The sequence below is a fragment of the Nothoprocta perdicaria genome, unplaced genomic scaffold (genome assembly GCF_003342845.1).
Source record: "Nothoprocta perdicaria isolate Ctin4 unplaced genomic scaffold, notPer1 scaffold_43, whole genome shotgun sequence".
NCBI lineage: Eukaryota > Metazoa > Chordata > Aves > Tinamiformes > Tinamidae > Nothoprocta > Nothoprocta perdicaria.
This window is the reverse complement of record NW_020455677.1, coordinates 1129745-1154482: the sequence shown is the minus strand read 5'-3', so window position 1 is coordinate 1154482 and position 24738 is coordinate 1129745. Positions and strand designations below refer to the sequence as shown.

Genomic DNA, 24738 nt, shown 5'->3' with positions numbered 1-24738 from the left:
ACAGAAGAGAAATAGTCTTGAAATATGAGTGGAAGGAACCAAAGGCTCAAATTAAAAGGTATGAAAGGAAAAAGCAACCTTGAGGTTGGGAAGGAATCAATTGGGATGGGAAATAAAGAAAAAGACCTGTGAGAGGGAAGGATCAGATCTTGGGTGAAATGGTGTTTCAAGGGATAAAAAGTCGCTGCCTCCCTCCAGTTGCAGTTTTAAAGACAAGAATTAGGCACTATTACTTCTTCTGCACTGCTATCTCAAATTGAAGAAGGATGTACATGAACTTGCACTGAACTAATGTTAGCTCCTGTCAGACTGGGGACCATCCTGATCATTGCTCATCCCTGAACATTCCCCGTTGCACTTTTTCAGCATGGGCACAGCTGACCATTTTTAAAACACTCTCCTTTTCTGAAGGGCTGTCATCAAGGTCAAGTGCCTTAAGGCACAAAAGCATTTCAAGTGTCAATCATTACATTTTTAATGATTGGGAATATAGATGGAGCCAGTGCAAGTTCTTGCCTTTCTGCCGCACCTCGACCTTGTTTGGGAATGGTGACCACAGCCATGGAGGTGCAGACAGGGGATTTATGAGAATATGCACTGACAACGCTGCCAAGCACGAATATTTCTGAAGAGAAAATTCATCTCACATTGGTTCAGAATAAAAACATTTAAACCAGTCATTTGAACTACCACTGACATCAGTGGAGAGAGAGAGATCTTGGACTCATCTCAACCTTCACAGGCACATCTCTATGTTCTATAAAAACAAATTAAACCCCCCTTCAAATTCTTAAATTTTTAAACCAATGGCTTAGGTTAGCAGCCTCACTTCTAGATAGAAGAGCCACAAGGGATTAATCTGATATTACTACACTCTTTGTATAGAGGCTATCAAACAATTCTCAAAATAGTGACAACTGGTAACCTGGGCTAGATGTGATGCCCAAGCCTAATCATATCAGCACATCCTGTCAGCAGTTTCTCTGATTTCTCTGAATCTTTGAATTCCTCATTTAAAAGTAAAAAAGGGCCATATTTATTTGAAATACTCACCAAATTGCCACATTCTAGCATTTTAACATCCCTGATAGTATTTACCATAAACTGAACTAAATATAGAGCTAATCAAGGAAAATGTCCATATTGACTTATGTTATTCTCTTCTCTCATTTTATTATTTACATTTCTACCCAGCCACTAACCTTTCTAGGCTCAGGAAATAATCACACAATTGAAGAGCAGCCTGATACTACTTGTCATAATAATTCTCTTGCTTTAAGTTAGGCAAGATTACAAAGGTTTTAAAATAATGTGCCATTTGTAACCTTGTAACCAGAGGTTACAACAACAGCCTGTATTAGTCTAATGTTTTAATCAGGGAACGACCAGGTTATAACAGATGAAGAAAGGAAAACAGTGGCCTCCAGAAAGCCAGAGACTCTTCTGGGAGTATCAAACTCTTTGGGAAAGCAGGAGTCCATTTAAATTCTACAAGTTAATCTCTAAATGAGAGAATGAGAGAGACCATCATCTTTTTTTTTTTTTTTTTAATTTTATTTTTTAAATAAAAGAAATATATCCTGGAAGAGATGCTATCTGCTATATTTTCCTTTATTGTCCACTGCATATATAGAAGATTATTTAGGTTCCAAAAATTTTACAGTGGGAACCTGTGTTGCAGATTCATTTAGGTTTTGTTGAATGATCAGAGAAGCCTTAAAGTTTCACCGAATATGATCTTCAATTAGTAGCAATTAAAAACTAACTCTTTTCCACAGATAAGTGTCCTGACAACAGAAGATTAGCTGGTGTAATGCTGATAATATCAGTACTAGAGATGTAAATTTGTGTGTATATTTTGATGTACCACTACTCATCATTGGAAGACAATATCAAGTGATAATGACAAAAACTGTTATTCAAATAGTGGATCAATAACACACAGTGAAGCCCGATCCCTGCTTAGCATCCGTTTCACTTACCTGGTCTCTTCTGTAGCTATAAAGAAGCCATCATCTGAAGCGTCGAGCCAGTTTTGCCTCTGTCTCTTGATCACTGGAATCGTGCTTGTCTTAATGGCACTTGCACTGGTTTGCAAGGCCTTGCCATTGGTCATATGAACATGGGGAGCAGCATGCTGAAACCATAACAAAAATAAATAAATAAAGAGAAATATTTTAAGAGAAATAAGCATAATAGCTACTTTTCTTCAACAAGGCTCTGGTAGCACCTTCTTTTCTACTTATTACAAAAAAAAAAAAAAAAAAAAAAAACCCACACCTCTCACTTCTTGGGTCCTCAGTTTCTCCAACTTTGTGTTTTAATAAAAATAACACAAACGAGTATAAGACAAATGGCCTGGTCCTGCTGCTAGTTTAGACAGAAGGAGGTTAACAAATGTTTATATTACCTTGCTATCACTATAGTCCTTAAGTTCCTCACAAGTCATTATACATGAGAGATGCTGCGTTTATTTTAAGGCAGATAATATTAAACATAAAATGATGCATTACTTTTCCCATAACCTTAACCTGGAATAATTGTACAACAAGCCTTAAAGACACTAAGTACTTGGATCTGGAGAGAGTATAAAGGTAGAGAGTAAAAACACTGTTTTCTTTGTGGCCTATACGTTGCATTTTGGAAGACTATCTAGCTATGAATATATTAATATTGAAAATTAGAGTTCAATTTGATACAAAACAAAATGGACATAACGGACAATTACTAGCAGGATTTATAAATAACACTATTTGATCCAAACAGACACGTTAAAAGGTAGTACACAGCAGTGAGATTTCTGCTTACTTTATTTACCATGCATTCAGCATCACATGTTATGAGGAGGAAGTATCTTTTTTGGTGAGAAGATAAAGAGTATTATCAGTAGGGCAGTATTTTTTAAAAACTCATGAAATTGGCACAGTTCTGCACACTCACATGAGTAGCCTCAAATTAGAGAACAACTTAGTAAAGGATGGTCACACACACAAAAAATAGCAGAAGTCAAAACTAATCTTTCAAAATCATATGATGAGAATATAACATCTAAAACCAGGAAATAAGAGTCTTATTTATCCCCATAAAATTCTTACACTGGCATTCTATGCATTATAGTCACATTATGTTGCAAATTTCAACATATCCTATATGCAGACCACTTGCTCCCTTCCAGTAGGAAAAATTATAAACATTGAAGGAAAAAGTGTTTGCTATTTTAACTGAAAAAAATGAGCAAATACCTGAACATTTTCCTCTATGACTGCTTAGACTTGATGCAAAAACACATACAACAACAGAAACGGTGACAAGACATCAAATTTGAGTGAGTCAGAGAGACCTAAATTATCTTCCTTTATCTGGTGAATTTGGTTACTGCTGCCCATAGTTAGGGCCATAAATCTTCCACTGCAGTCCCTTTAAGCATTTGCTTATTTTTTTAATTTTTTTTTTTTCAGGTTTTCATTAAGTGTCTAGGTTGTAGTTTGGTTTTGATGGCTTGTTATTTTGTGTTGTTTTTGATGGGGAGGAAGAAGGAAAAGAGGAGAGCAACAGAAGCAACTTAGCTGTTGTTTAGAGTAACTTCATGATAAAACACATTGTTTGGAAATTGTTTTTTTATATATATATATATTATATTAGAAACTCATACGGATCTTAAACTGATGAGCTTCTTCTGGTGTGGATAATACTTAAAAAAAAGAATATGAATTTGAAACTGTCATAGATTAGATTTTATAGTTCTGCCATAAGATTTAGTTTTGCTGAGAAATGGACAGTACTATATATTACAGAAGAACATTCAAGGTCCCAAAGGATTTTTTTTCCTCTGCTTTCCCAGTCAGAAATGAGTTTAAGTTCTCAAATACGATAGCTTTTTTCTTTTGCAGGTTGCTTTCTAATACACTGAATATTTCCTTTACTCAAGATATATGTAATCACTGGCAAAACATATTCGAGAAACACACAAGGTACAAGTGCATTTCCTATGTCATAAATTCTGAAAAATAATTGAGGTTCATGGAAAAAAAAAATTGTTATAATACCTTTTCTCTTGGCAGAGATGGATGTCATTATTAGTTCTGAACTTCTCTTTTTTTTTCTACTTTTATTAGATCAGAACTCATTATTTCAGGGAAGATATAGCTTTATATAAAATAGTGCAAGAGTTACAATATTATCTCATTCCTGTTGCATTGTAAGGATTAGCTTTACCTTTTCTTACCCCCCTTCTGCTGCAGTGCTTTCAAGTTGTTCAAAGAAATTAATTATATTACACTTAAAGGCAAGAGAAAATAAGAACTTTATTCTCCAGCGCTAGGGACCACATCCTAATTTTGATTTGCCTCTCAAATGCTGAGATCAGGATCCCACATACTAGGGGCGAATCACCACTGCTTTCTGCCTCAAACCACACTGATCCGTTCAGTTCAACACAAAATACACAGAACAGTTACTGTGATGAAACTCCAAGTCAAATACTTTTCCATGCAAAAACTAAAATACTTTTGACTCCCCAAGGCATCATGGAGAAAATACTACCATGTGTCCAGGCTCTATTATTTCATGGAGGCTACACAAGCTTTGTAACTGCTGAATAAACCATGTCTTCAAAGGCAGCACTTTGCAATAAATATTTATATGCAATCCTTACACCAGTAAGCAATGAAAGAGTAACCCAGATATTTATCTGGTGAATAACAGGAAATCTATTATATCCTTGAAATTTAGAAGACTGTCCCCTGCTACCTACCCCAACACACGCTAATACACACAGACATACACCTAGTTTATGATTTCATATGAACAGGAATCTAAAACAAGAGAGCCATCACTGTCATATTTAAAGGGAAAAGCAGAATTATTTGGAGATTAAAAAAAAAAAAACTAAAAACAAATCTAATGTTCTCAGGAAAAAAAGAAAAAAAAAAAAGAGCACTTCCTTTTCCAAAGCAAAGCAGACTGTTTTCCTCACTGACTTTGATTTAAACATAAATCAGATATCTTCAGAGAAAAAAAAACAGGTGTAATGTCTTACTTACGTTATTTCAACACCTCTAAATGTAACTTAAAAGCATTTCAATTGCTTTGTTCTGGAGACAAAAGCTTTTTCACAACAAGCAGCTTAGACAGTGTACAGATTTGCTGCTATAATTCTCTCATTCTGTATGACTAAAGACTGACTTTATCTCAGCTAGCATAGTTACCATAATCAGAAAAAAAAGTGGAATATATTTTAAAATAATTACTTATTGCAGTATTCATTCAAAAATGGATCTCAACAGTATCACTTTAAAATGTCTGCATTTTACTGTATTACATATTCTCATATTATTTCTAATGCATTGAATAATATATATTTTCTGGCTTTCCTGATGGGAAAGTATTCTCCCTACTCACAGGTGAGTAAGAAATGTTCCATTACACACTCAACTACGTTTTGATTGCAGAGAGGACTGGACATTTTCACACCAATTTAACACCGCACTTGTTCTTAATTGTACTTGTATCAATTTAAATGCAAGGACATGACTGTAGAACATGAGCCCAGGCAACCTCATCTCCCCTAATGCTGTCAGCAGAGTGTTCTGGAAGGGCGCACACCTGAAGACCCTGAAGAACTCAAGTTATTTTAAGTCATTTTTCTTATCTCTTTAAGTTTAGTCATATTTTGGTGGGACACTTAATGGTGACTGGGGGAAGGCATTTCTCTATGTCTGTTTCACAACTGTTCAGATCCAACAGCAGAAAAGCCAAAATGAGAGTTATGTTGAAGACTTGTGCAGAATTTCTTCTGAATAATAAAATTAATAGTAAGGAGAAATGAAAAGTGAACATTTCACCAGCTTCAGCATTATTTCCCAGCTCTCTCCCTGGCATCAAATTAGAATTGGGAAAATATTGAAAAAAAAGTTTCAATCCCTTCCAAAATTTTAGAAGATAGAAATATTAGGTGAATTACCCTAAGCATCTTACTTTGAAATAATAAGACTTAAACCAAATTAATGATAAAAAAAGGATTAAACAAGGAGAACATTATATTCAGTTAGGAAAAAAAAATCTTTTTCCTGGCATGTCTCCATTTTTTTGAAAATTTGTGATCTGTGGTCCTTAACAATTCATTATCCATTTGCACTGGATTATTAATGACTACTGATGAACATTGTACAATGAATTAAATTTACCCTTTCCTCCTGTGTGGGAATGTTCATGTCCCACAAATACTGTACCAGCACAAGAGGGCATAAGTTTGAAGGACACCCTGAAATCTATAGAAAGGAAAACAAACACAGACTCCAGTCACATCATGTGCTGCTGGGTTTTATTCTGAAATGCCAGAATCTGCTTCAAAAAATCAGTCTTTTTTTCCCAAGAGTGGATCCTCCTCCCCCCCAAATCCCCACAAGATAGGTACAAATCATTTCTAGCAAGAGATGGTTTCCTTTGTGTGAATATTTTTTTGGGGCTGTTATCCAACTTATTATGCCAGTTTGAAACAGAAAGTGATGTAGTTTCTCACCCTATAAAAAACCCAAGATAGACTATAAAACTGTGGCATATTTTTGCCTGGAACATTTTAATCTAATTTTTGAAAATGCATCTATCTTTTAATATTTCCCTGCTTCTGAAATACAAGTTATTTAACTCCAGGTAAATTCAGAAGCCAGCCTTACAGGACTGTGACACAAGAAATTACTCAGTGGATGTTCTGGCCATTGCTCTGAAACGTGTGATAAATAAAAATGCAAAAGATTTTATGAACCTAATAAATAAAACTATTCAAACAAATACTAAACTGTAACTGGATGTTATTGTGCTCATACTTAACACAGTATCACTTCTGAAATTATTCAGCCTCACATTTCTTTCCCCAAAGTTTTCCATGAAATGTGGTGGCAGACAGACTCATTTTATCTCTCCATATTGTGCAAGAAAGCATGCCAGCAGTCTTGAATACTGCACTATGCACTTTTTTTTTTTCTCCAAGGAAAACCTCATATCCATAGATAGATCTGTACCTATAACTCCTCTATACTTACCATTATTGTTCGAGTTGTATGGCTGGAGGATTCTGAAAAACAAAAGAATGACAATGCATTAGAGTATTGGCTATCTTCTTCCAAGCCCTATTTTCTTATGCTCAGTCTTCGGGATAAGATGTTAGTGCTCAGCTACAACAAGGAATGGATCAGAACTGCACAGATGGGACAGATTTCTCATGAAATGAACATGAGAATCATCAGTGATCCTGAAAATACAAGCCAGACATAGTACACTCCTAAATGCACTCATTTTCTCTGCTTAATTATCCTCTTCTGCAGAAATATTTCCGAAACACAGAAATGGAATTAATTCATATTTCATGCTTCAAGAAGGGTTTTTTATAATTCTGTTTTTAACAGGTGGCATCATTTAACATGGATAATGGATTAGCTCCTCTGAAAAAAAAGTACAAACAATATTGGCATACTTCCATCATGTTTCTCATTTGAAAAGGCCGCATGAAACAAGAAAAACCTTTTCAGACAATTCTGAAATGGATTCTAATTTTTTAATTGGCATAGTAATCTTTTATTCAGAAATCTGGGCTATTCTCCTCTCTATAAGGACAGAAATCAGGAGTCAGTCAAGTGAACTTATATATTTTTATAAAATTGCAGAGAAATCATGTCCAGGCCAATAGCTACCATAGATTTCATCCTGCAGTTTAAATTAAATTAGAAATTTGATTTTATTTTTTGAGGACAGATGATGATTCCCCTCTAGCTTTAACACAGTGCATTTGTCACATTGCAGCTGTGCTCTTTGTTTTTGAAGCAGTACAGTTTAATTAAACAAACACTCTGTTATCCAGTTAAAAAAAAAAAAAAAGAAGAAGAAAATTTGTTGCTGGTCCATAGAATGTAAGATGATACTACCAACCTCACAGACCTACTTGAAAACGTTAGTAAAATAGTATCAGTGAAGGTCTTAAGGAAGAGTCACATAAGAACACTACATTCATTTCTATGAAAAATACACAGTTCTGCAAGAGCTGAATCAGCAAAGTCTCCCGTCTGAAGCTATGGTAAATGTGCAGCAATTACTAATAGCTTATTCTTGCCCTAGTCCCAGACAGTGATCCTTACAGAGTTCCCAACTGGCATCAACTACATAAAAAATTACTCTGCATTAGTTTTTAATTGAAGGACTATATTAAAGAGACTAAAAGGATATGAGATAGAAGAGCTGCACATCCCTGCCTGCGAGATGCTGATCATGGTTCCAGACTGGTACTTGTGACTTTCCTCTTTTATTCTACAGCATTTTGATAAGCCATCCCCACAGGACTAAAGGTAGAGTTCAACCATGAACAGAATCAAATACAAGCCATTTTAAATGCCCCAACCTATTATTTAGAAACTCCAGTGCCCCATTCAGCAATGACTTCCATATCTAGTTTGCATGCATTCTTTCAAAAGTCTTCATCCTTAATAAAATCTCATCAGAAATCAAACCAGGTATCAACAAGTTCCCATTGAGAAAGACCTTGTAAAATGAAAACTTACCTACAGCCACTGATGTTTTAGTTGTGAGCTTCCCAGGCCCTCATTTTCCCCACAAATACAAGCAAATATAGAAACATATCTTGTACATCATTCACCCAGGTAAGACATAAGCTGGCAATATAATAGCATATTTCCTGTAGTACCATACTACCTGCTTTCTGATGCCAAATGTATTTCAATTCTACTCCGTTATCAAAGGAGACAACAGCACAGTATAGGGAAGAACACTACTGTCTGTCCAGTTTATATCTTTAAATTAACTTTTGTTATTATAACTTTATTTACAGTTTTGACATTCCAGTCAAGTAACATTCAAGGCTTGAATGTTTCTGAGAAATCTTGGAGACCACGTTCATGGAAATACAACCAGCTGCTACAAGTATCATGGAGCTCTGCAGAACCCACAGGGCAGCGCATTGGATTTTCAGATTTTATCTGCCAAGTTTTAGAATGACCTAGTGAATTTATGTGACTTGCGTCAGCGACGTAGATTACTCCAGACACAAATGGTTAAACAATATCACTAATGAGGATCTGGTAATCTGATGAGAGTAAGTTATGACAAATATGGCTCCAGTTCTGTGCCAAAATGTGTAGAAGTTTGATATGTTGGATGCATCAATGTCAGAAACCACCTAACATCACCATGTGCTCCCTCTAGGAGATATTTCTTGGCCTTAATAAGAATTGAGTAAGTTCTATACTGAAATCTCCTCTCATTAAAAAGTTGCTTTACAGACCACACTGGACAATTAATTATTTCTTCTTATTTACAGGCAGTAGGAGACTATAAAACTTTAAACTGTAAAACCATATACGGCTAAATGAGCAAGACCCCACTGCTGCAGCATGGTACCAGCTACAGAACTATTGCAACTTAGCGCATTACTCCCCACTGCTGGGCTTTTTCTTTCCTGGCAAGTTCTTCAAACTAGGACAAAATCCACCTCCTTAATAACATTTAAATCTTTTCCCAGCTTTTTGAGTGTTTTCTTCATTTGCATGATTTTATTAACCATTCTGTTGATAGGAAAACTTCATCTTTCATTCATCTTTCTCTTTTGTATGAACAGTGTCGCCAGATACATTACTGATGAAAGCTGCCTTTTTCTACACCTTCCAGAATAAATGAGCTTGAAGACAATGTCATTTAGACATATGAAATCAAAGACATGCAGGCAATAGAGGTGCTTCATCCTAGTAATATTTCCAGTTCATCATGGTGAATAAGACCTTTTCACCCAGGATGGACTAACTAATGAAACAAGTCAAGAAAGGAAGACACTTTCATTATTTCTGCTCAACATTGGTTGTGAATATTTAAGAAATATGATTTTTTTTCCTATCAGTCTGTAGCAATGGAATATATGACCTTAACTGTTACTTCAAAAGCATTATTAAAATAAATAAAAAATAAATAATATTAAGAATGAGTTTCAATTTATTTGAGAATGACCCTTAGATTCCCCAAGAAAGAGTGAAGAAACAAATTACAGAGAGGAAAACTAAAAGAGCACAAAATCATGCAAACTTATCATTTTCCCAGACACTAGACCTTCCCAGTTGCAGTGCTTAAGTAGTTGTCGAAGGTGTCTCCTATATTACATTACACAGTGAAATAGTTAAGAGATGCTTCTCTGCAATCATAGCTTGGAAAAAAATAATCAGTTGACAGTAATCACACAAAGAAGCACTTTAAGAACGACCTCCAGATGTCGAAGCCAGAACATGTAATTCATGAGGTAATACACTACTAATCCTGTTACCCAACAGACAATATTCCCTTTCTGCAACTTTAATTCTTTAAAATAATACCAGGGGAAAGCAGTGATTCCTGGAATTAGGTTCTGGTTATCTTCAGTATGCTTTGAATAATAATTCGATTAGCGTGTTCATCTTGCTGCTTACTGTTTTAAGAGCTGATTTATTTTGGCAATTATAAAAGACACCATTGCTTTAATTTCATGCCTACACATTACCTGTACACACACACAAAAAAAGAAACATTTTGATTTTACCACATAAACAAGGGTGTTTCACCACAATGCTCCATCTCCTCCATCTGTGAGCACAGCCTGCTCTTCCTATTCTACCACCTCTTCCCTTGTCCTCCACCAGTTTTCCTACCAGAAGCAAGTTACTCTTGTGAAAGCAGAGATACGGTGTTGTTTTCCTCCCACAAGCACTCATTTCCTCAGTACAGCAAAACAGAGGCAACGTATGACATTCCGAGTGGTGGAGTGAAGCAGGAGCGCAATTCTAATTTTGTGTCTTTCTGAATCAAATGTTGGTGGAATGTGCCTCAAACCACAGATACTTTTTTGAAAGAAAGGGAATAAAAGTAAACAAACAAAAAAAAAATAATAAACTGTCTAATTCAATTGCTAGCATATAAACTTTCTTCCTTGGAAATGACTCCTATTTCAGAAGAAATAGTAAACCTGAAAGCTATGATCATATGGAAATTGTGTTCTGTCTTTGGCAGAAAAAAAGCCATCACTATCTGTATTAATAAGCACACTGCACAGTAATATGGCAATGCTCAAGAACAGCTGTTTCTACCAGGAAACTAAAGGAAACACATCTTTACAGAACCGTTCTTGCCCCAAGAACATTGTCTTCACCTCTGAAGAAATCATCAACTCCATGTAAATGAACTGAAGGGAAAAGCATTAGTTTATCATGCAAAAATATAAACAGAAAAAAAAAAAAGTGGAAGAAATGCAGAGATGAGATGTAGCTCATGAGATGCAGAATTGCCATGTTCCTCTGGCATCTTAGATCTACATGGCAGCCAGGGTCAACAGTAACACCTTGGAGTAATTAAGGATTACATAATTTTCCAGGTACATAATCTTGGCCTGGAAGATGTATCAAGCATCATCGTCTGTACATCTTCAAAAAATAAGTGAATATACTGACCATACTTCCAATCTGACACTGAAAATGCAGAAATCAAGGTAAAAAGTTTTTCATGATAATCTTTTCAGTGTGGGAGAAGCAGGCACATTTCAGGAAAACAAATCTTAAGCAAAACATTTCAAAACATTTTGCCTAAACCAAAGATCAAAGTCAGAACATACTTTTCCATAGTAATGTCCAGTGAAGAAACCATCTAAACAGGTTTTGTTTCTCACTTCTAGGAAAAGTATTAAATTTTTGGCATGTAAAACGAGGGTTATAGGAACTTATTTAGGTATATAGTTTAGTAACGTACAATGGAACTAAGATAAACTTAAGGTCTTATTTAACAATTAATGGAGTATGTTTCTTGCTATGCATCTCATGCTGGCCATGGAAGAAGAATGTCTTGACCTCTAATGAAATAGAATACTGTGATAATGTGATTTGATATTTTTAAGAAGAGACAGTTTCCTTTTCTGAGAAATTCCAGTCCTAAAGTGAAAACTTCTTCCTTCTAATATACCTCAGATAGGATTATATGAAATAAATTACAATAAAGCACTTATTAGAATTATTGTTTTTATTTTGTTGTTATTGCTTTGTATTCTCTTGTTTGTAGAAATTTTTGGGCAGGAAAGGCTCTAGCCTCACTGCTTGCCAAATAGATTGTTTATATTTTCATGGGTTTGACAAGGAAGTGTCTCAGATTCCTAACAGAAATAGTGAGAATCACATGCAAGCCTTTCTTGACCATCTGCTCAGCAGCAAATGCTAATACTTACAAGCAGAGATAGAAAAAGAGACACTGACCAAGCAGCAGCTAAGAGAGGAACTAAATTTTAAAATTTTGGATATCTTTGTTGGTTTGTCAATTGCTCATTCACTTTCTTGTCTTGCTGTGTTAGAGATGTGCTGATTTCTAGGCAAACGAATCAAAAAATGCTGTCTCATTCTTAAATTATGGCAGCAAACATGCATATTGGATTCTCTGAGGAAATGAAACCTAACTGCTGAAAATTCCTGTTGAAAGAATCAGGACATCTCAGTCTGAAAAGCTCAGAAAGGGGAAGAGAAAATAGGTATCAGGACTGTTGGTTTGGAATTCTCTTTACTATCAACAGTTGGTTCTCCTATTTCTGTCCCAAGTCATAAAAGCAGTATCATCAGACACAAAATCATTTCTGGACATCATTAGCGATATAAATATCCTGGACCTCCTGTGGATATTTTGCCTCTGATGCATGGAACAGTAAGGGGAGGCCTGCCAGTAAACAGTGATTATGTTCATGAGAAATATCTTCACTTATCTTTCCAGTTATCATACAGAAAATTACCATTAGTCATCCTACCAAACCACTAGTTTGACAGGTAACTGCGCTTCTTGGGTCACTGTTGCTCACAGTTAAGAAGCTTGCGGGTAAAAGCAGCTGTTCAGAATGATTTCAGACACTGTAAAGTAGAAGATCGGATTCCAAATTTCTACAAAGTACTCCACAGGCATCCCTAAATCCTCTCGTCATCCACTCCAGTCATAATACAGGATAAATGAGGCATTCTGCCATGCTGTGATTTTCGGAAGACAGCTCTTCCACTTTTCAAAGAGACTGTCCTCACTACCGAGAACTGCTTAAATAATCTCGTGTTGACTCAAGTATTTTCAGCAGCCTGCAAACTCAGTATCTCGGAGCAGTTAATAGCATCTGTACACATATTACAAGAAAACTCTATGAAATATTTTAAGGTTTTTTTCCAAATGGAAAAGAGCTTCCCAGCATTTCTCATTAGACCATACAGAAAGATGCCACTATTTGAAAATAGGAGGAGAGGCATTTTTCTAAGACCATCCATAAAAAGTCTTCCTTTCCCAGAAACGATACAAACAGCTACTACATATTTCCCTGCTCATAGCTAAAAAGCTCTGAGGAGGGAAATGGCCTTGGCTAGCGGTCTTTCTTCAGCAAACATCAGCATCCCAGAAAAACAGTTACAATATTCAATACTGGAGCAGTGCAGTTTGGGGCAATATAGCTGTATTTTGTTCAGGTCTAAGCTTCACTGAGGGAACGGCTCCAACGGCGTCTCTCAGCCATTGCTGACTGATGCTCTCAGACCCTGTAACAGCAAAAGACTGTGGCACAAAATCCACCGTTTCTGAAAGGAGAGGAATAAACTCCCTTCTTATCATTCCCAAAGAGCAGACAGTAGTAGTTTGAAACATGAGGCTTCCCTATGAGTTGCACCAGACTTTTGCTGGAGACACATCCCCTAGACATAACAGGGATGCTTGCATTGCACTGGAAAAATCAAGATTCAAGCCAAGAGAAGCTTCTTAATTAAGATGATGGTTGGCATTTCTTTAAGTACAATATTCTTTAAAAGCATTAAGCCAAATATTAATGTTTGTCATAATCTTTCACTACCATAGAAACAGAGAAGTAGCACCACAAGATTACATTGTGCTGTTTCTCGGCCACTATTTATTACTTTGCTAATAACAAATTCAGTCAAAATAAAGCTCTCAACCATTTAATAATACTGCCTTTAAATATACCAATCCAAATATATATTTAGACAAGGCTAAGTGCTGTTTACTTGAATGCACTACATTATGGTATATCTTAAACAAACACATTTCTATGACTTCTTTAAAACAATTTTCTAATACTACTGGAAAAAAAAAGTCTAACTGAACATGCAGACATTTTTATGTCAATAACATTAGGATTATGAAACAAGCCAGAGATAAGGTTTAATGTAAGCCCACTGGGCTCATTTCTGTTTGCTCATTTCATCAAAGCATGAGTTGAAAGACAGAATATATCATCTTCACAGTAGGCTTTCTGGGTAGTCCTAATTGGTACGGTGCAATAAAACCAGGAACAACCAATAGTATTTTGGTAACAAAGAAGCTTTTTAGTATATTTATAGTAACATAAAAAAAAAGGGGAGAGGAACCTTTCACTGCACAAGCAATACATTGCTGAGAGTGCAATTACACAGAAACCACCATTTCCCAAGCTGCTCTGGTCACTCAGATGCTGTTTTGACTTGAAAAGTAGTTGAATAGATTACAGCCCAAATGAGTATTTTATATTTACCAATAATCAAAGAGGAAGTTAATTAGTACCTATTAAAAGCAAATATTTTAAAGTCAAAAGTAACAGAGAACTTGTGCGGCTGACTATTATTACCACTAATTTAGCTGGTTTTGAGAATCATGTTTTCTTTTGCATTTTATTTTCCATGGGAGGAGGATTAAGCAATGGAAAAAAAGAAAGAGAGAAAACATCAAGGGGAAGACAACAAGTACTGTGCCAATACTGAAAAATGGATATTGAGATGAAAGTGACTACAGCTAGCATTGATCTGAAATAAGAATTTTGGCTAAGATTGGCATGTGGAGAAGACAATAATGCAATTGGTTCTATGGGAAATCAATTTGTCATCAAAACTCAAAGATTCTCATCAAAAGGATAAGCTTTGGCCAGAAGCGTTAGAAGTTTGATATTTCTTAAGCTTCTGCTTGCCTTGGTCCAATGGAGTGGTCTAATAAAAACAAGTGCTTTAGAAGATCAAATACTGACTTATTTGACAGTGAGGAAAACACCACTCATGGAGAACACATGTCCCAGGTTCCTAATGGCTCTGCCCCTCACCTGCTGCTGCTCTTAAGCGGGAACGTTGAAGAAACAACAGTCAAGTGCTATAAACAACTTCACTCAATGACGCTACGATTGATTTTTCACACCATTGATCTCTCCCCACGTACTACGAAGTGGTAGGAAATCTAGCAGCACAGAAAAGAGAGGCTATCATAGCTCCTCAGCTTATCAGGTTTCACATGGCCTAGCTTAGGGAAGTACTTCTAGGCAGTTTTTTGAAATGTCCAGTCTTTCTTTGAAACTGTTCTTTTGAATTTCCATAACTACTTTTTTATGATAGACAATATTCCAGGATTTATCTTGCAGTTTGCGTGGACTACACTTCCCGGGCTTTTAATTAAAAGGGTGGGGTAGGACAAGAATCAAAGACCTCTTTATACTATTAAAGTACATCTTCCAGATTTCAGTTAACTGACTTATATGCTTTCCTTACAGTTATGTTTTCACAGAAAACAAATTAGAAGAAATAACTATTTACGAAAACAATGACTTCCAGAGTAAAATATTATTTTTCAGATCAGATGTTATTTTGTGCAAATTGTCTTAATAGAATTAGCTAACATATGCAAACTAATCAGTGTGTCTCCTGACTGGTTTTATAAACTGTTGAAGGAATATTTTACTAATAGAGCAAAAACATTAATAATTTCTACACCCTCTTTCTTATGCAGACATCATCATTATAAATAAGCTCACTCTGAAATTATCACTACAACTTTCTAGGAAAATAAGATCCTATTTATTTCCAGATGGAAGTCATTCATCCCTCAAAGATCAAACAGAGCATCTAGTTTAATGGCCAGCATTAGAGGGGGTGAAAAAGCCTGGATTCATCATCGCATGCATTAACTCACAGATCATCAATACACATTCACATTGAAAATTCACAGTGAAAATTCAGGCCTGTGAAATGCTCGGTGCTCAAGGCTGAGGCCATTAATGGAATTATCTTTTATTCAAATAAAAGTCAGGTGCCCATCACCTTGGCCAGTGAACGGCTTCCATGTCTCCACAGATGTGATCTGTCCACTCGTAATGCTTGCTTGCATCCTGCACAAAGCTCCAGGTGATCCCTCTCCTGCCTATACCGAGTAACCATTTTTGGTCAAAATACAGAGTGATTTAAAGGTACTGTTAAAAGTACAGGAAATATTTTCACTGTAAGATACAAATGATGTTAATTATGACAGAAAAGCATGACAATTATGGGAAAAACCACTGCATTTTTCACTAGCTTTTCCTTCCTATATTTTGAAGACTATTTCTGTTAGTCCACTGAAAGTTCCCCCTCATTTCCACTTCTATCTATTTCATGAAACATTAAACAGACAGTCGTGTCTTCTGTGCGGGTCATGTCTTGAAGGATCTACTTCAGACCCTAATTCAGGGCGTAGTCTCAACAACCAGGCTGAACATATAAGCTGATTGTTCACAGAGGCTGAAACTGCCCAAAAGATTCCTCAGAGAATGCAGCGCATTTCTCTCTGGTGCATACTGATGAAATCCTGCTGAATTCTCTTCTTATTTGCACATAGGGTAAAGTTGTTCGCACTTCCCAGTTAAAAACCTTTCTTGCTGGAGATGATGCCAAAAAAATAAACGATATTTCTTTCCAGGATACAAATACAGACAATCTGAGAAACTTCATCATTACTCCAAAATTTCCATCATTTTGGAGACATTTTATATCTGATCTTCCTTCAGTCCACTCTAACACAAGAGTGGGTACCAGGTATAACACTCACCTCTGGTGCGTGCAGGCAGCCTGCCCCAGATCTCTGCAACACTCTTTCACTTCCTCCTCTGCAAATGCCATAAATACAGAGATGGCCTCTTTCTAAGGAGCTCCTGTCTTTGATCAGTCCTGGCTCTTGTAAGTACTTCTATCTTATTTTTTTAATCAAATCTGTAACACCTATCTGGGGATGCAAGATGCCTACAGCAACTTTCTCTCTATTATCATAGTTTTGAACATAGGAACAGATTCTGGCTTTACCCATGTATTGAATTCATATACTAGAATAGAGATAGACTGTAAACCAGCAGGTCAAGTATTTCACTATTTAACTGTGTGTGAAGCAATTTAGCATACCATAATTTCACAAGGTCTTCACAAGGTCACAATGTCCTTGCAAAATATTTCCTCAAAAGTTCAATGTGATGAGTCATAAGAAAACACAGACTGCATCTCTCCCTTTCATCCAAATCCTTTTTTTTTTTTTTTTTTTTTTTTTTGTTATTTCTTACTGAGATGGAGGGATGATCTTTATATAGCCATATTCAATGAATATGCACCACCATTCATTGCAGTAAGAATCCATGCTATGAATGTACTAATTATATATTACTTTTCTGTGATTATGACATGCATCTCTGAACTATAATCACAGTAGAACTGTGAATGAAGTGGTTCTACGCTTTTCAATATGTTTAAAAAATACAGTAGAAAATGCACCAGCTCTAGCTATACGTTTTATAATATTAGATTTCTAGCACTATTTTAGAGGCTTATACCCCTCTATTTAATGTAATTTGTGAAAGAATATATTCCTCACAGAAAGGCAACAAAACATCATTCTACAGAAAGCAGTTCTGTAATTCTGTAATTTTGTAATTGTGTACATACCATCAAGGCCATTATGATGAGTGTAGTTTCTTTTTCCCAATATACTTAGTGAAGAGTGATTAGATGGTGCAAGTAGTCGTTTTGCACTTGGACTTTGAAGGCTTGGTGTTGACCTGATTACATTAGGCTTCACTGCAGGATGAACCTCTGTTTAAAACAAAGGAAAAAAAGACACACACATATATGGTTTTTAAAAAGTTGATATTTTTCATTCATTTCTACTTCATTTCCACTGAAACAAAAATCAGTTTCTTCAGCAGAAGGGTATCACAGAATCTTGAAAAACAGTTTAACAATTCAAACATGAGCCTCTGTGACTATGACTTTTCTGAATCTAAAATGTTTATTTCATTTTGAATTACCTGAGTTCACTGTTATGGTGGGGATGTGTACAGATTTCACGGGTGAAGAGGCAATACCTCAGCAAACCAAGGCGAAGGAGTTCTGCATTAACATTTTCCCAGCCTTTCAAGTTTTCTATTGGGATTTACAGATATTAAGCAAGCACATAATAGCACTTTATTATAGCAAAATTACCTTAATACCTAAGGTTATTTTATATTCTGTCTCATAATCACAAGCTTTAAGGGATCTCCCTAAACATAAGTCATGAGATGCTATGGCTGGGGAGCAGGCCAGCGCAGGAGTGTGTAGCTGAAACCACTGTGTCACAGCAGGGTAACAGTTCCAAAACAGGAACATCCCCCTCACACAAAATAAAGAAATAAATCAGGAGTCAGCAAGGTTTCCTTGTGGCCAAGAAGGCCAATGGGATCTTGGTCTGCATCAGGAGGAGTGTTGCCAGCAGGTCAAGGGAGGGGATCCTGCCCCTCTACTCAGCTCTGGTGAGGCCGCATCTGGAGCATTGGGGGCAGTTCTGGGCTCCTCAGTAGAAGAGGGACGTGGAGCTTGTAAAGAAGGTCTGGCAGAGAGCTACTGGACTTTTAGGGACTGGAGGACCTATCGTATGAAGAAAGACTAAGCAAGCTGGGCTTGTTAAGCCTGGAGAATAGATGGTTGAGAGGGGATCTGATCAACATGTACAAATACCTGAAGGGAGAATGTAGGGAGGATGGGGCCAAAGTCTTCTTGGTGGTGGCCAGTGACAGGACAACAGGCAACGGATACAAGTTGAAACACAGGAAGTTCCATCTCCATGTGAGGAAGAACTTGTTGACTGTGAGGGTGACAGAGCCCTGGCACAGGCTGCCCAGGGAGGTTGTAGAATCTCCTCTGGAGGTCTTCAAAACCAGCCTGGATGCTGCCTTGTGCCCTGTGCTCTGGGTGTCCCTGCTGGAGCAGGGGATTGGATGAGATGACCTCTAGAGGTCCCTTCCAACCTTGAATATTCTGTGATTCTGTGAAGAGTGAATTGGCCTCCCGGTGTGCTGACAGACTCTAACATGGAATCATTAATACAGAGTTTCAAATGCCCCAGGGTCTATGTAGCAGGATTATTCTAGAGTTGGTGACAGAAAGCTAAAAAAAGAGAGAGTTAAACCCATTTGCCAAGTGCATTTCAGAGTAGGTAGTTACCTACTCTGCAAAGGAGTTTGTGGCCAAACATAGTGTTACGGTCACGATAACCTTTATAATAGTGGCATAAATAAACAGGGTAGCTGAGCAGCAGCATCAATATTCAAGTAAGTGGAAAGGATTAGAATCACAGCAATGACTTGGCCAGACTACCTGCTGGGAACAGTATGTCAGGAAGAGGTAACACCAACAGTTTTCATGTTTGGGAAGACTTTGCTTAATTGCTAATCAATAGCTTGGTCAGTGCATGCAGTCACACTCTCAAAATAGAAATCTCCTTCTCCAAGATATTTCAAGAGAGTCAGATTAAAGAGTAGAGTATTATAATACACCTACAAAATGTTACTGATCTACCCACAACTAATTTAATTCAAAGCTTTCTACAGCTCTTCACTGTAGTATTCATCTGTTTTTTCATAGAATCATTAAGGTTGGAAGGGACCTTTAGAGGTCATCTAGTCCAATCCCCCTACACACAGTCACCTGGAGCATGTGGCACAGGATTGTGTCCAAGCAGGTTTTTAGTATTTCCAGAGAGGGAGATTCCACAACTTCTCTTGGCAATCTGTTCCAGGGCTCTGTCACTGTCACGGTCAATAAATCTTTCCTTACGTTCCTGTGGAACTTTTGATGCTTCAATTTGTGGCTGTTTTCTCTAGTCCTATCAGTGGTCACCACTGAAAAGAGGTCAGCCCCATCCTCCTCTTCCTCCCTTAAGATATTTATATACACTGATTAATCTCCTCTCAGCTTTCTTCATGCTGAACTGGTCCAGCTCTCAGCCTTTCCTCATAGGGCCAGGATCATGAAGTTCCCAAAGGATTTCATGGCATCTCCCACTCCTCATGTAGGAAACACAAGTCTATTTTACTCTTCTACTAAAACACGAATGGAGGGGTGCTTAATGGTATGAATATAGTTATAGTTTGAAAATTTCTCTTAACAAGATAGAAAGGTTTGTACTGTTTCCTGAAGGCAACTGGAAGCTGTAACTTAAAATGCTCCTTTCACAATCTTTTTCAATACTTTGAAAGGGAAAAAAATAAACAACAACAAAAAAAAAAAAAAAAAAAAAAAAAAAAAACCCAAAACATCTTCAGGGCTAACATCGCATAAATAGTATCTTGTTTGCCAAAGGGCTCTAGCAGTAACCACAATAAACCCAGCACAAGGTTAACAGACAGTAACTTGAACATCCCTTCTGTTTGCAGAGTTCAGGAGAGAGTCTTGTGTTTTCAGGAACAGCTAACAGCACAGAAAGAAGCATTTCTTTCTTTCAACTTTTCTTCGAGAAGGTGGTTAATCCTCAGATTTCCATGAAGGAAAGGAAAGCAGCTGGAGCCAGGCCTACCCGCTGCTTTAGGTGCTGAAGAGGAACTTAACTAAGCAGCTAGGATCCCTTCTACACTGGTGAATCGTTTGGGAACCCCTTACTTTGGGGTCTTCATACCATATGCACTCATCTTCTACCCATAGGCTCGCTTCAACAATTTCCATGCTCCATAGCCCTTCTTAACTAGCTACTTCATCAAATCTGAGAGAGATAATGAGGTATTTTAGAGCTCCTCCACAAATCAGGTTATCTCATTGTACGATTCTACTGTGGAATAATAGAATTAGGGATTCTTATATTCTTGCTATCCTTGTTCTATTACCTGGTACTTTTCTTCATTGAAATTTTCCTAGACACTTGCAGCTTCTGCTAACTCAGAAAACTGCCAATAGAACTCAGAAAACTAACAATAGCACCTGAATAACCCCAAACTCCCCCTACAGCAATGTAGCAAATATCCAGTTGGACAGCTTCACATTGCACATTCATTTCTGAAATCAAAATAAAATAATTCAGGAAGCAGAAACAAAACTTCCAGCACATTTATATTAGGAGCTCAGGTTGTGGCCTCATGTAATGAAGAGGAATAACAATCCCAAAGATTTCCACTAGTGTCAATAATGTTAAAAAGAAAAAAATAAATAGCCAAAGCCAATGAAGAAGGACCAAAGGGTTCCACGGAGTCACCTAAATAAATGATCTGCATCCTAGAGATGTGGCTGCATTAGGTACCTCATCTGGAAACCTGTGCCTGGTTTCCTCACAACTAGGAGGCAATACAGGGCATGAGGTTCACCTCAGGGTGGGTGTTCTGTAAGCAGGGTGGGGACTGAAGTGACTCCAGGGGATTTGCTCTTCAGAAGTACAAGACTTGCCTTCAATCTGCCTCAGGAGGGGCAGATAAGCAGCAGAACAGCAATGAGGGGAAACCATCACCCAAAGGAGTTGAGACCCATCCACGTTACTGCTAGGGCTGGAAAAGGTAGTGCCCTGTATGAAAAAATTATCTATGTTCCTTGTGAGAATGGCATAAGGGGCATTTTGAAAAAGAGAACAAAAACCTCATGCTCAACCTATGTCTTGATATTTAATAATAGACTTCAAGGTAAGCATCACTTACTGTAATATGTTGGGATGAGAAACTAAAAGCCATCTCCTAGCAATCTTTAGGCAGCTGATTGATATACATATCCACAACTCCTTTGGGTATACTTCATAACCCTGCAGCACATACTATTTTCCTTCAAACCATACTGAGATACCTTCACTTCCCACACAATCAGATGCTCGGCTGACTCTGCGGGTGCCTGGTGTATTTTAGCACTGTTAATCTTACAAACCCCTCACCCAAGCGCACACAACAATATTTGATGCTGTTCATCCATTTACTGTCACCAAACCTGCAGATGTATCGTCCCGGAGACACCAAGAGGACCTTTCTCAGACTGAGCAGCGAGGCACTAAAGACACCTGGTCTCTTCCAAGACGCACAAGCTGTTGACCCCAACGCGGTCAGCCAGACCTGCACCTCCTGCCTTATCTCACAGCCACAGCTGCACCAAGCAAATCAAACCGTGCTGCTGGTGGCTAAAATAATACATGCAGCTGGAAAGCCTATAGCAAACTACCATTTTGATTTTTTTCCTTGAACTTCAGGGTAGGAGGAATCAAAGCTCAGCAAGAATAAATATTAACTCTTCCTTATCCAGTTTCCAGTTTTGTTAAAAGAGATGCCCTGGCAGAACAGTTATAACTACATTAATGGACAACCTCCATTTTAGCAAGTCAAGGTTGGTATTGCATATGTTTACTTTGTCCTACTATAAATGAACTCCTGGTGACTGCAATTTTCGGAAAATTCCTGGACTGAAGCCTATCCTTGGCTATACTTCTGTGAAATGGGATTAATATGCTGCAGAAATATTCACTGTTTCTCTGAGTAACAGATTGATTTCTATATTCATTTAAAATTCATGAAAAGCCTCTGAGGTATCTCACCTCTTATATAAGTACTTGAGAGTCTGAGGTGGTTGTTAGCAAAGAGGGTCATTTTGGAGTTTTTAATAATGAATCACAGCTACTAATTTTCCTTTAATTCCCTTCTTCCACTATCACAGGAGCTTCTTGTCCTCTTAGCTATGAGCTCAGTACAGAATTTCAATACATCTTTTTATCTTTTTTGAACTACAGCATCAAAGAACATCAACATTCAGTTTGGCAGAGGTCTGTTCCTTTTAGTGCATGGGAGTATTACAAGTGGATTCAAGGAGTACAGATGTAGAGTAGAACCGAGTACACTGAATATCAGCTCTTTAGAGTGGTTTCTTTTTTTCTTTTTTTTTTTTTTTTGGTAGGCTAGCAGACTCTTTTGCATGTTCTCAGTTACATCAGGTTGCAATCTGTCATTTTTAACCCAGGATCAGAAGGAGACTTTCTGCCTACAATCTGCAAGATCAATCACACAGTTTTGCAACCAGTTACAGTAGTCTACCAGAATTTTTATTAATTTATCTTAAACGATTTCTTGTTAATAAAAGCATAAATCTTTCATTCTGTGCATGTAAGATTTTCAAAGATCATTAAATAGTGAAAATTCATTTGATTAATTTTTCTCCAAGGGCAGATACCCACCTAAATACCCAATGATACATGACAGTGGTTTTCTGGTGCTTTTGATCTTCAGTGGATTTCCAGCAACTTCACAATGTCGATCTGCATCTGAGAATTTTAAAGAGTAAAGCTCAGTTTAAATATAGTACCACTACAAATATAATAAGGATGCACCTACCAGTTTCCCACTTACATTCTGACCATAAATTTCTTGACTGTTTTTTTTTCTTTTAGTATAACTTCTTCTTTTTCATCAGTGCTAGTAATGATACAGATTTTAAGGCAGGCTGTATTCTCATTTATGCAAAAACAATCAAAATTACGATTCTTTGTTAAAAGTTAATTTATATTGTATTACAATTTTGATTACATTTTGCATCAACCAGATCTTTTTGGAAATAGTCAACTATGCAAATGAAATGGATGAAAACATGCGTGTTAAAATAAAAGTAGCTCTGTTCACAAGGATTTACATGGAATTCTTCATTTTTTTTCTACAAGGTTGCCTGGAACTAAGTGGGGAACTACAGTGCCAAGAAGAATTCTAAAATTGGGACTACAGAAATCTTAAGTAAAATACAGCACTGAATCCCTAAGTAAAATCCTTAAGTAATAAGACAGTGGCTGATTATGGCAATTTGAATCTTGAAGAAACTCAATATACCTACAGCTAGGTAAGTTCCCATTCTGGTATGTTTTTCTTATGAATGTCTTGGATACAAAAAGCTTACGGTGAAATCCTGTCCTCAATGAGTGCCACTGAATTTTTCACTTATATTAGTGGTTCATCATTATTATATAACACTTGATGTTGTTAGTAGTATTTCTGTACTTAGTGAAATATATACATTTATATTGGACAATCAAGTAAAAATCCAGAGATATCAATCAGCAATTTCATCCCGCAACTAAAATAGGATCATACTGGTGATGGTGGATAACTGAGGTAAAACTGAGTACTCAGACTGCTCTGGTATTTTAAGATGCTTCCTATAAGATAAAGCATACAACAAAATTTGCTTTGCCCTGGATAATAATGGGATTCAAAGCTTCTCTACTGTTTATCAAAAAAGTCTACTATGGAACCAGTTGGTAGAGGCCAAAAACAAAACAGAAAAGAAGCTCTGCTTTGTTGGGAGCTTTTTACTTTTTTGCTTATCTGAATCTTAAGATCATCTAACAAAATTAAACAATTCACACGTTAGTTTTAAGATAAATTCTTATGGAAAGTAAAACCATATATTTCTGACCTGGTGTTCTACAAATGTAAAACTTGCACTTCTCCTGCCTATACTCACACACTATATATAAAATACACAAAACAACCTTTGCAAAAACTTTTGAAAAAGTTGGCTGGTTTTAACCAAATATAATAGCTCTCAAAAGTCTAAGATAACTTTCTGCAAAGTACATGAAAATAGACTTGAAAATTACCTCAGTGACTACCTGAATTGATACAACTATCATCTCTACTTTTAAAAAGGTAAAAACACTTTAAAAAGGTAAAAAACTACCTTT

At 36.8% G+C, this 24738-nt stretch overlaps 1 protein-coding gene across 1 annotated transcript in view; it reads right to left on the bottom strand.

The window, feature by feature from the left end:
* Positions 1-24738, bottom strand: part of MTA3 (metastasis associated 1 family member 3) — a 138927-nt gene that overhangs the window by 16724 nt on the left and 97465 nt on the right. The window contains exons 16-19 of the mRNA XM_026046234.1: positions 23242-23328; positions 17742-17888; positions 7041-7072; positions 1983-2137 (exon numbers count right to left, since the gene is read on the bottom strand). Coding sequence (XP_025902019.1) covers positions 1983-2137; positions 7041-7072; positions 17742-17888; positions 23242-23328 — 421 coding nt within the window. The remainder of the gene's footprint in view (positions 1-1982; positions 2138-7040; positions 7073-17741; positions 17889-23241; positions 23329-24738) is intronic.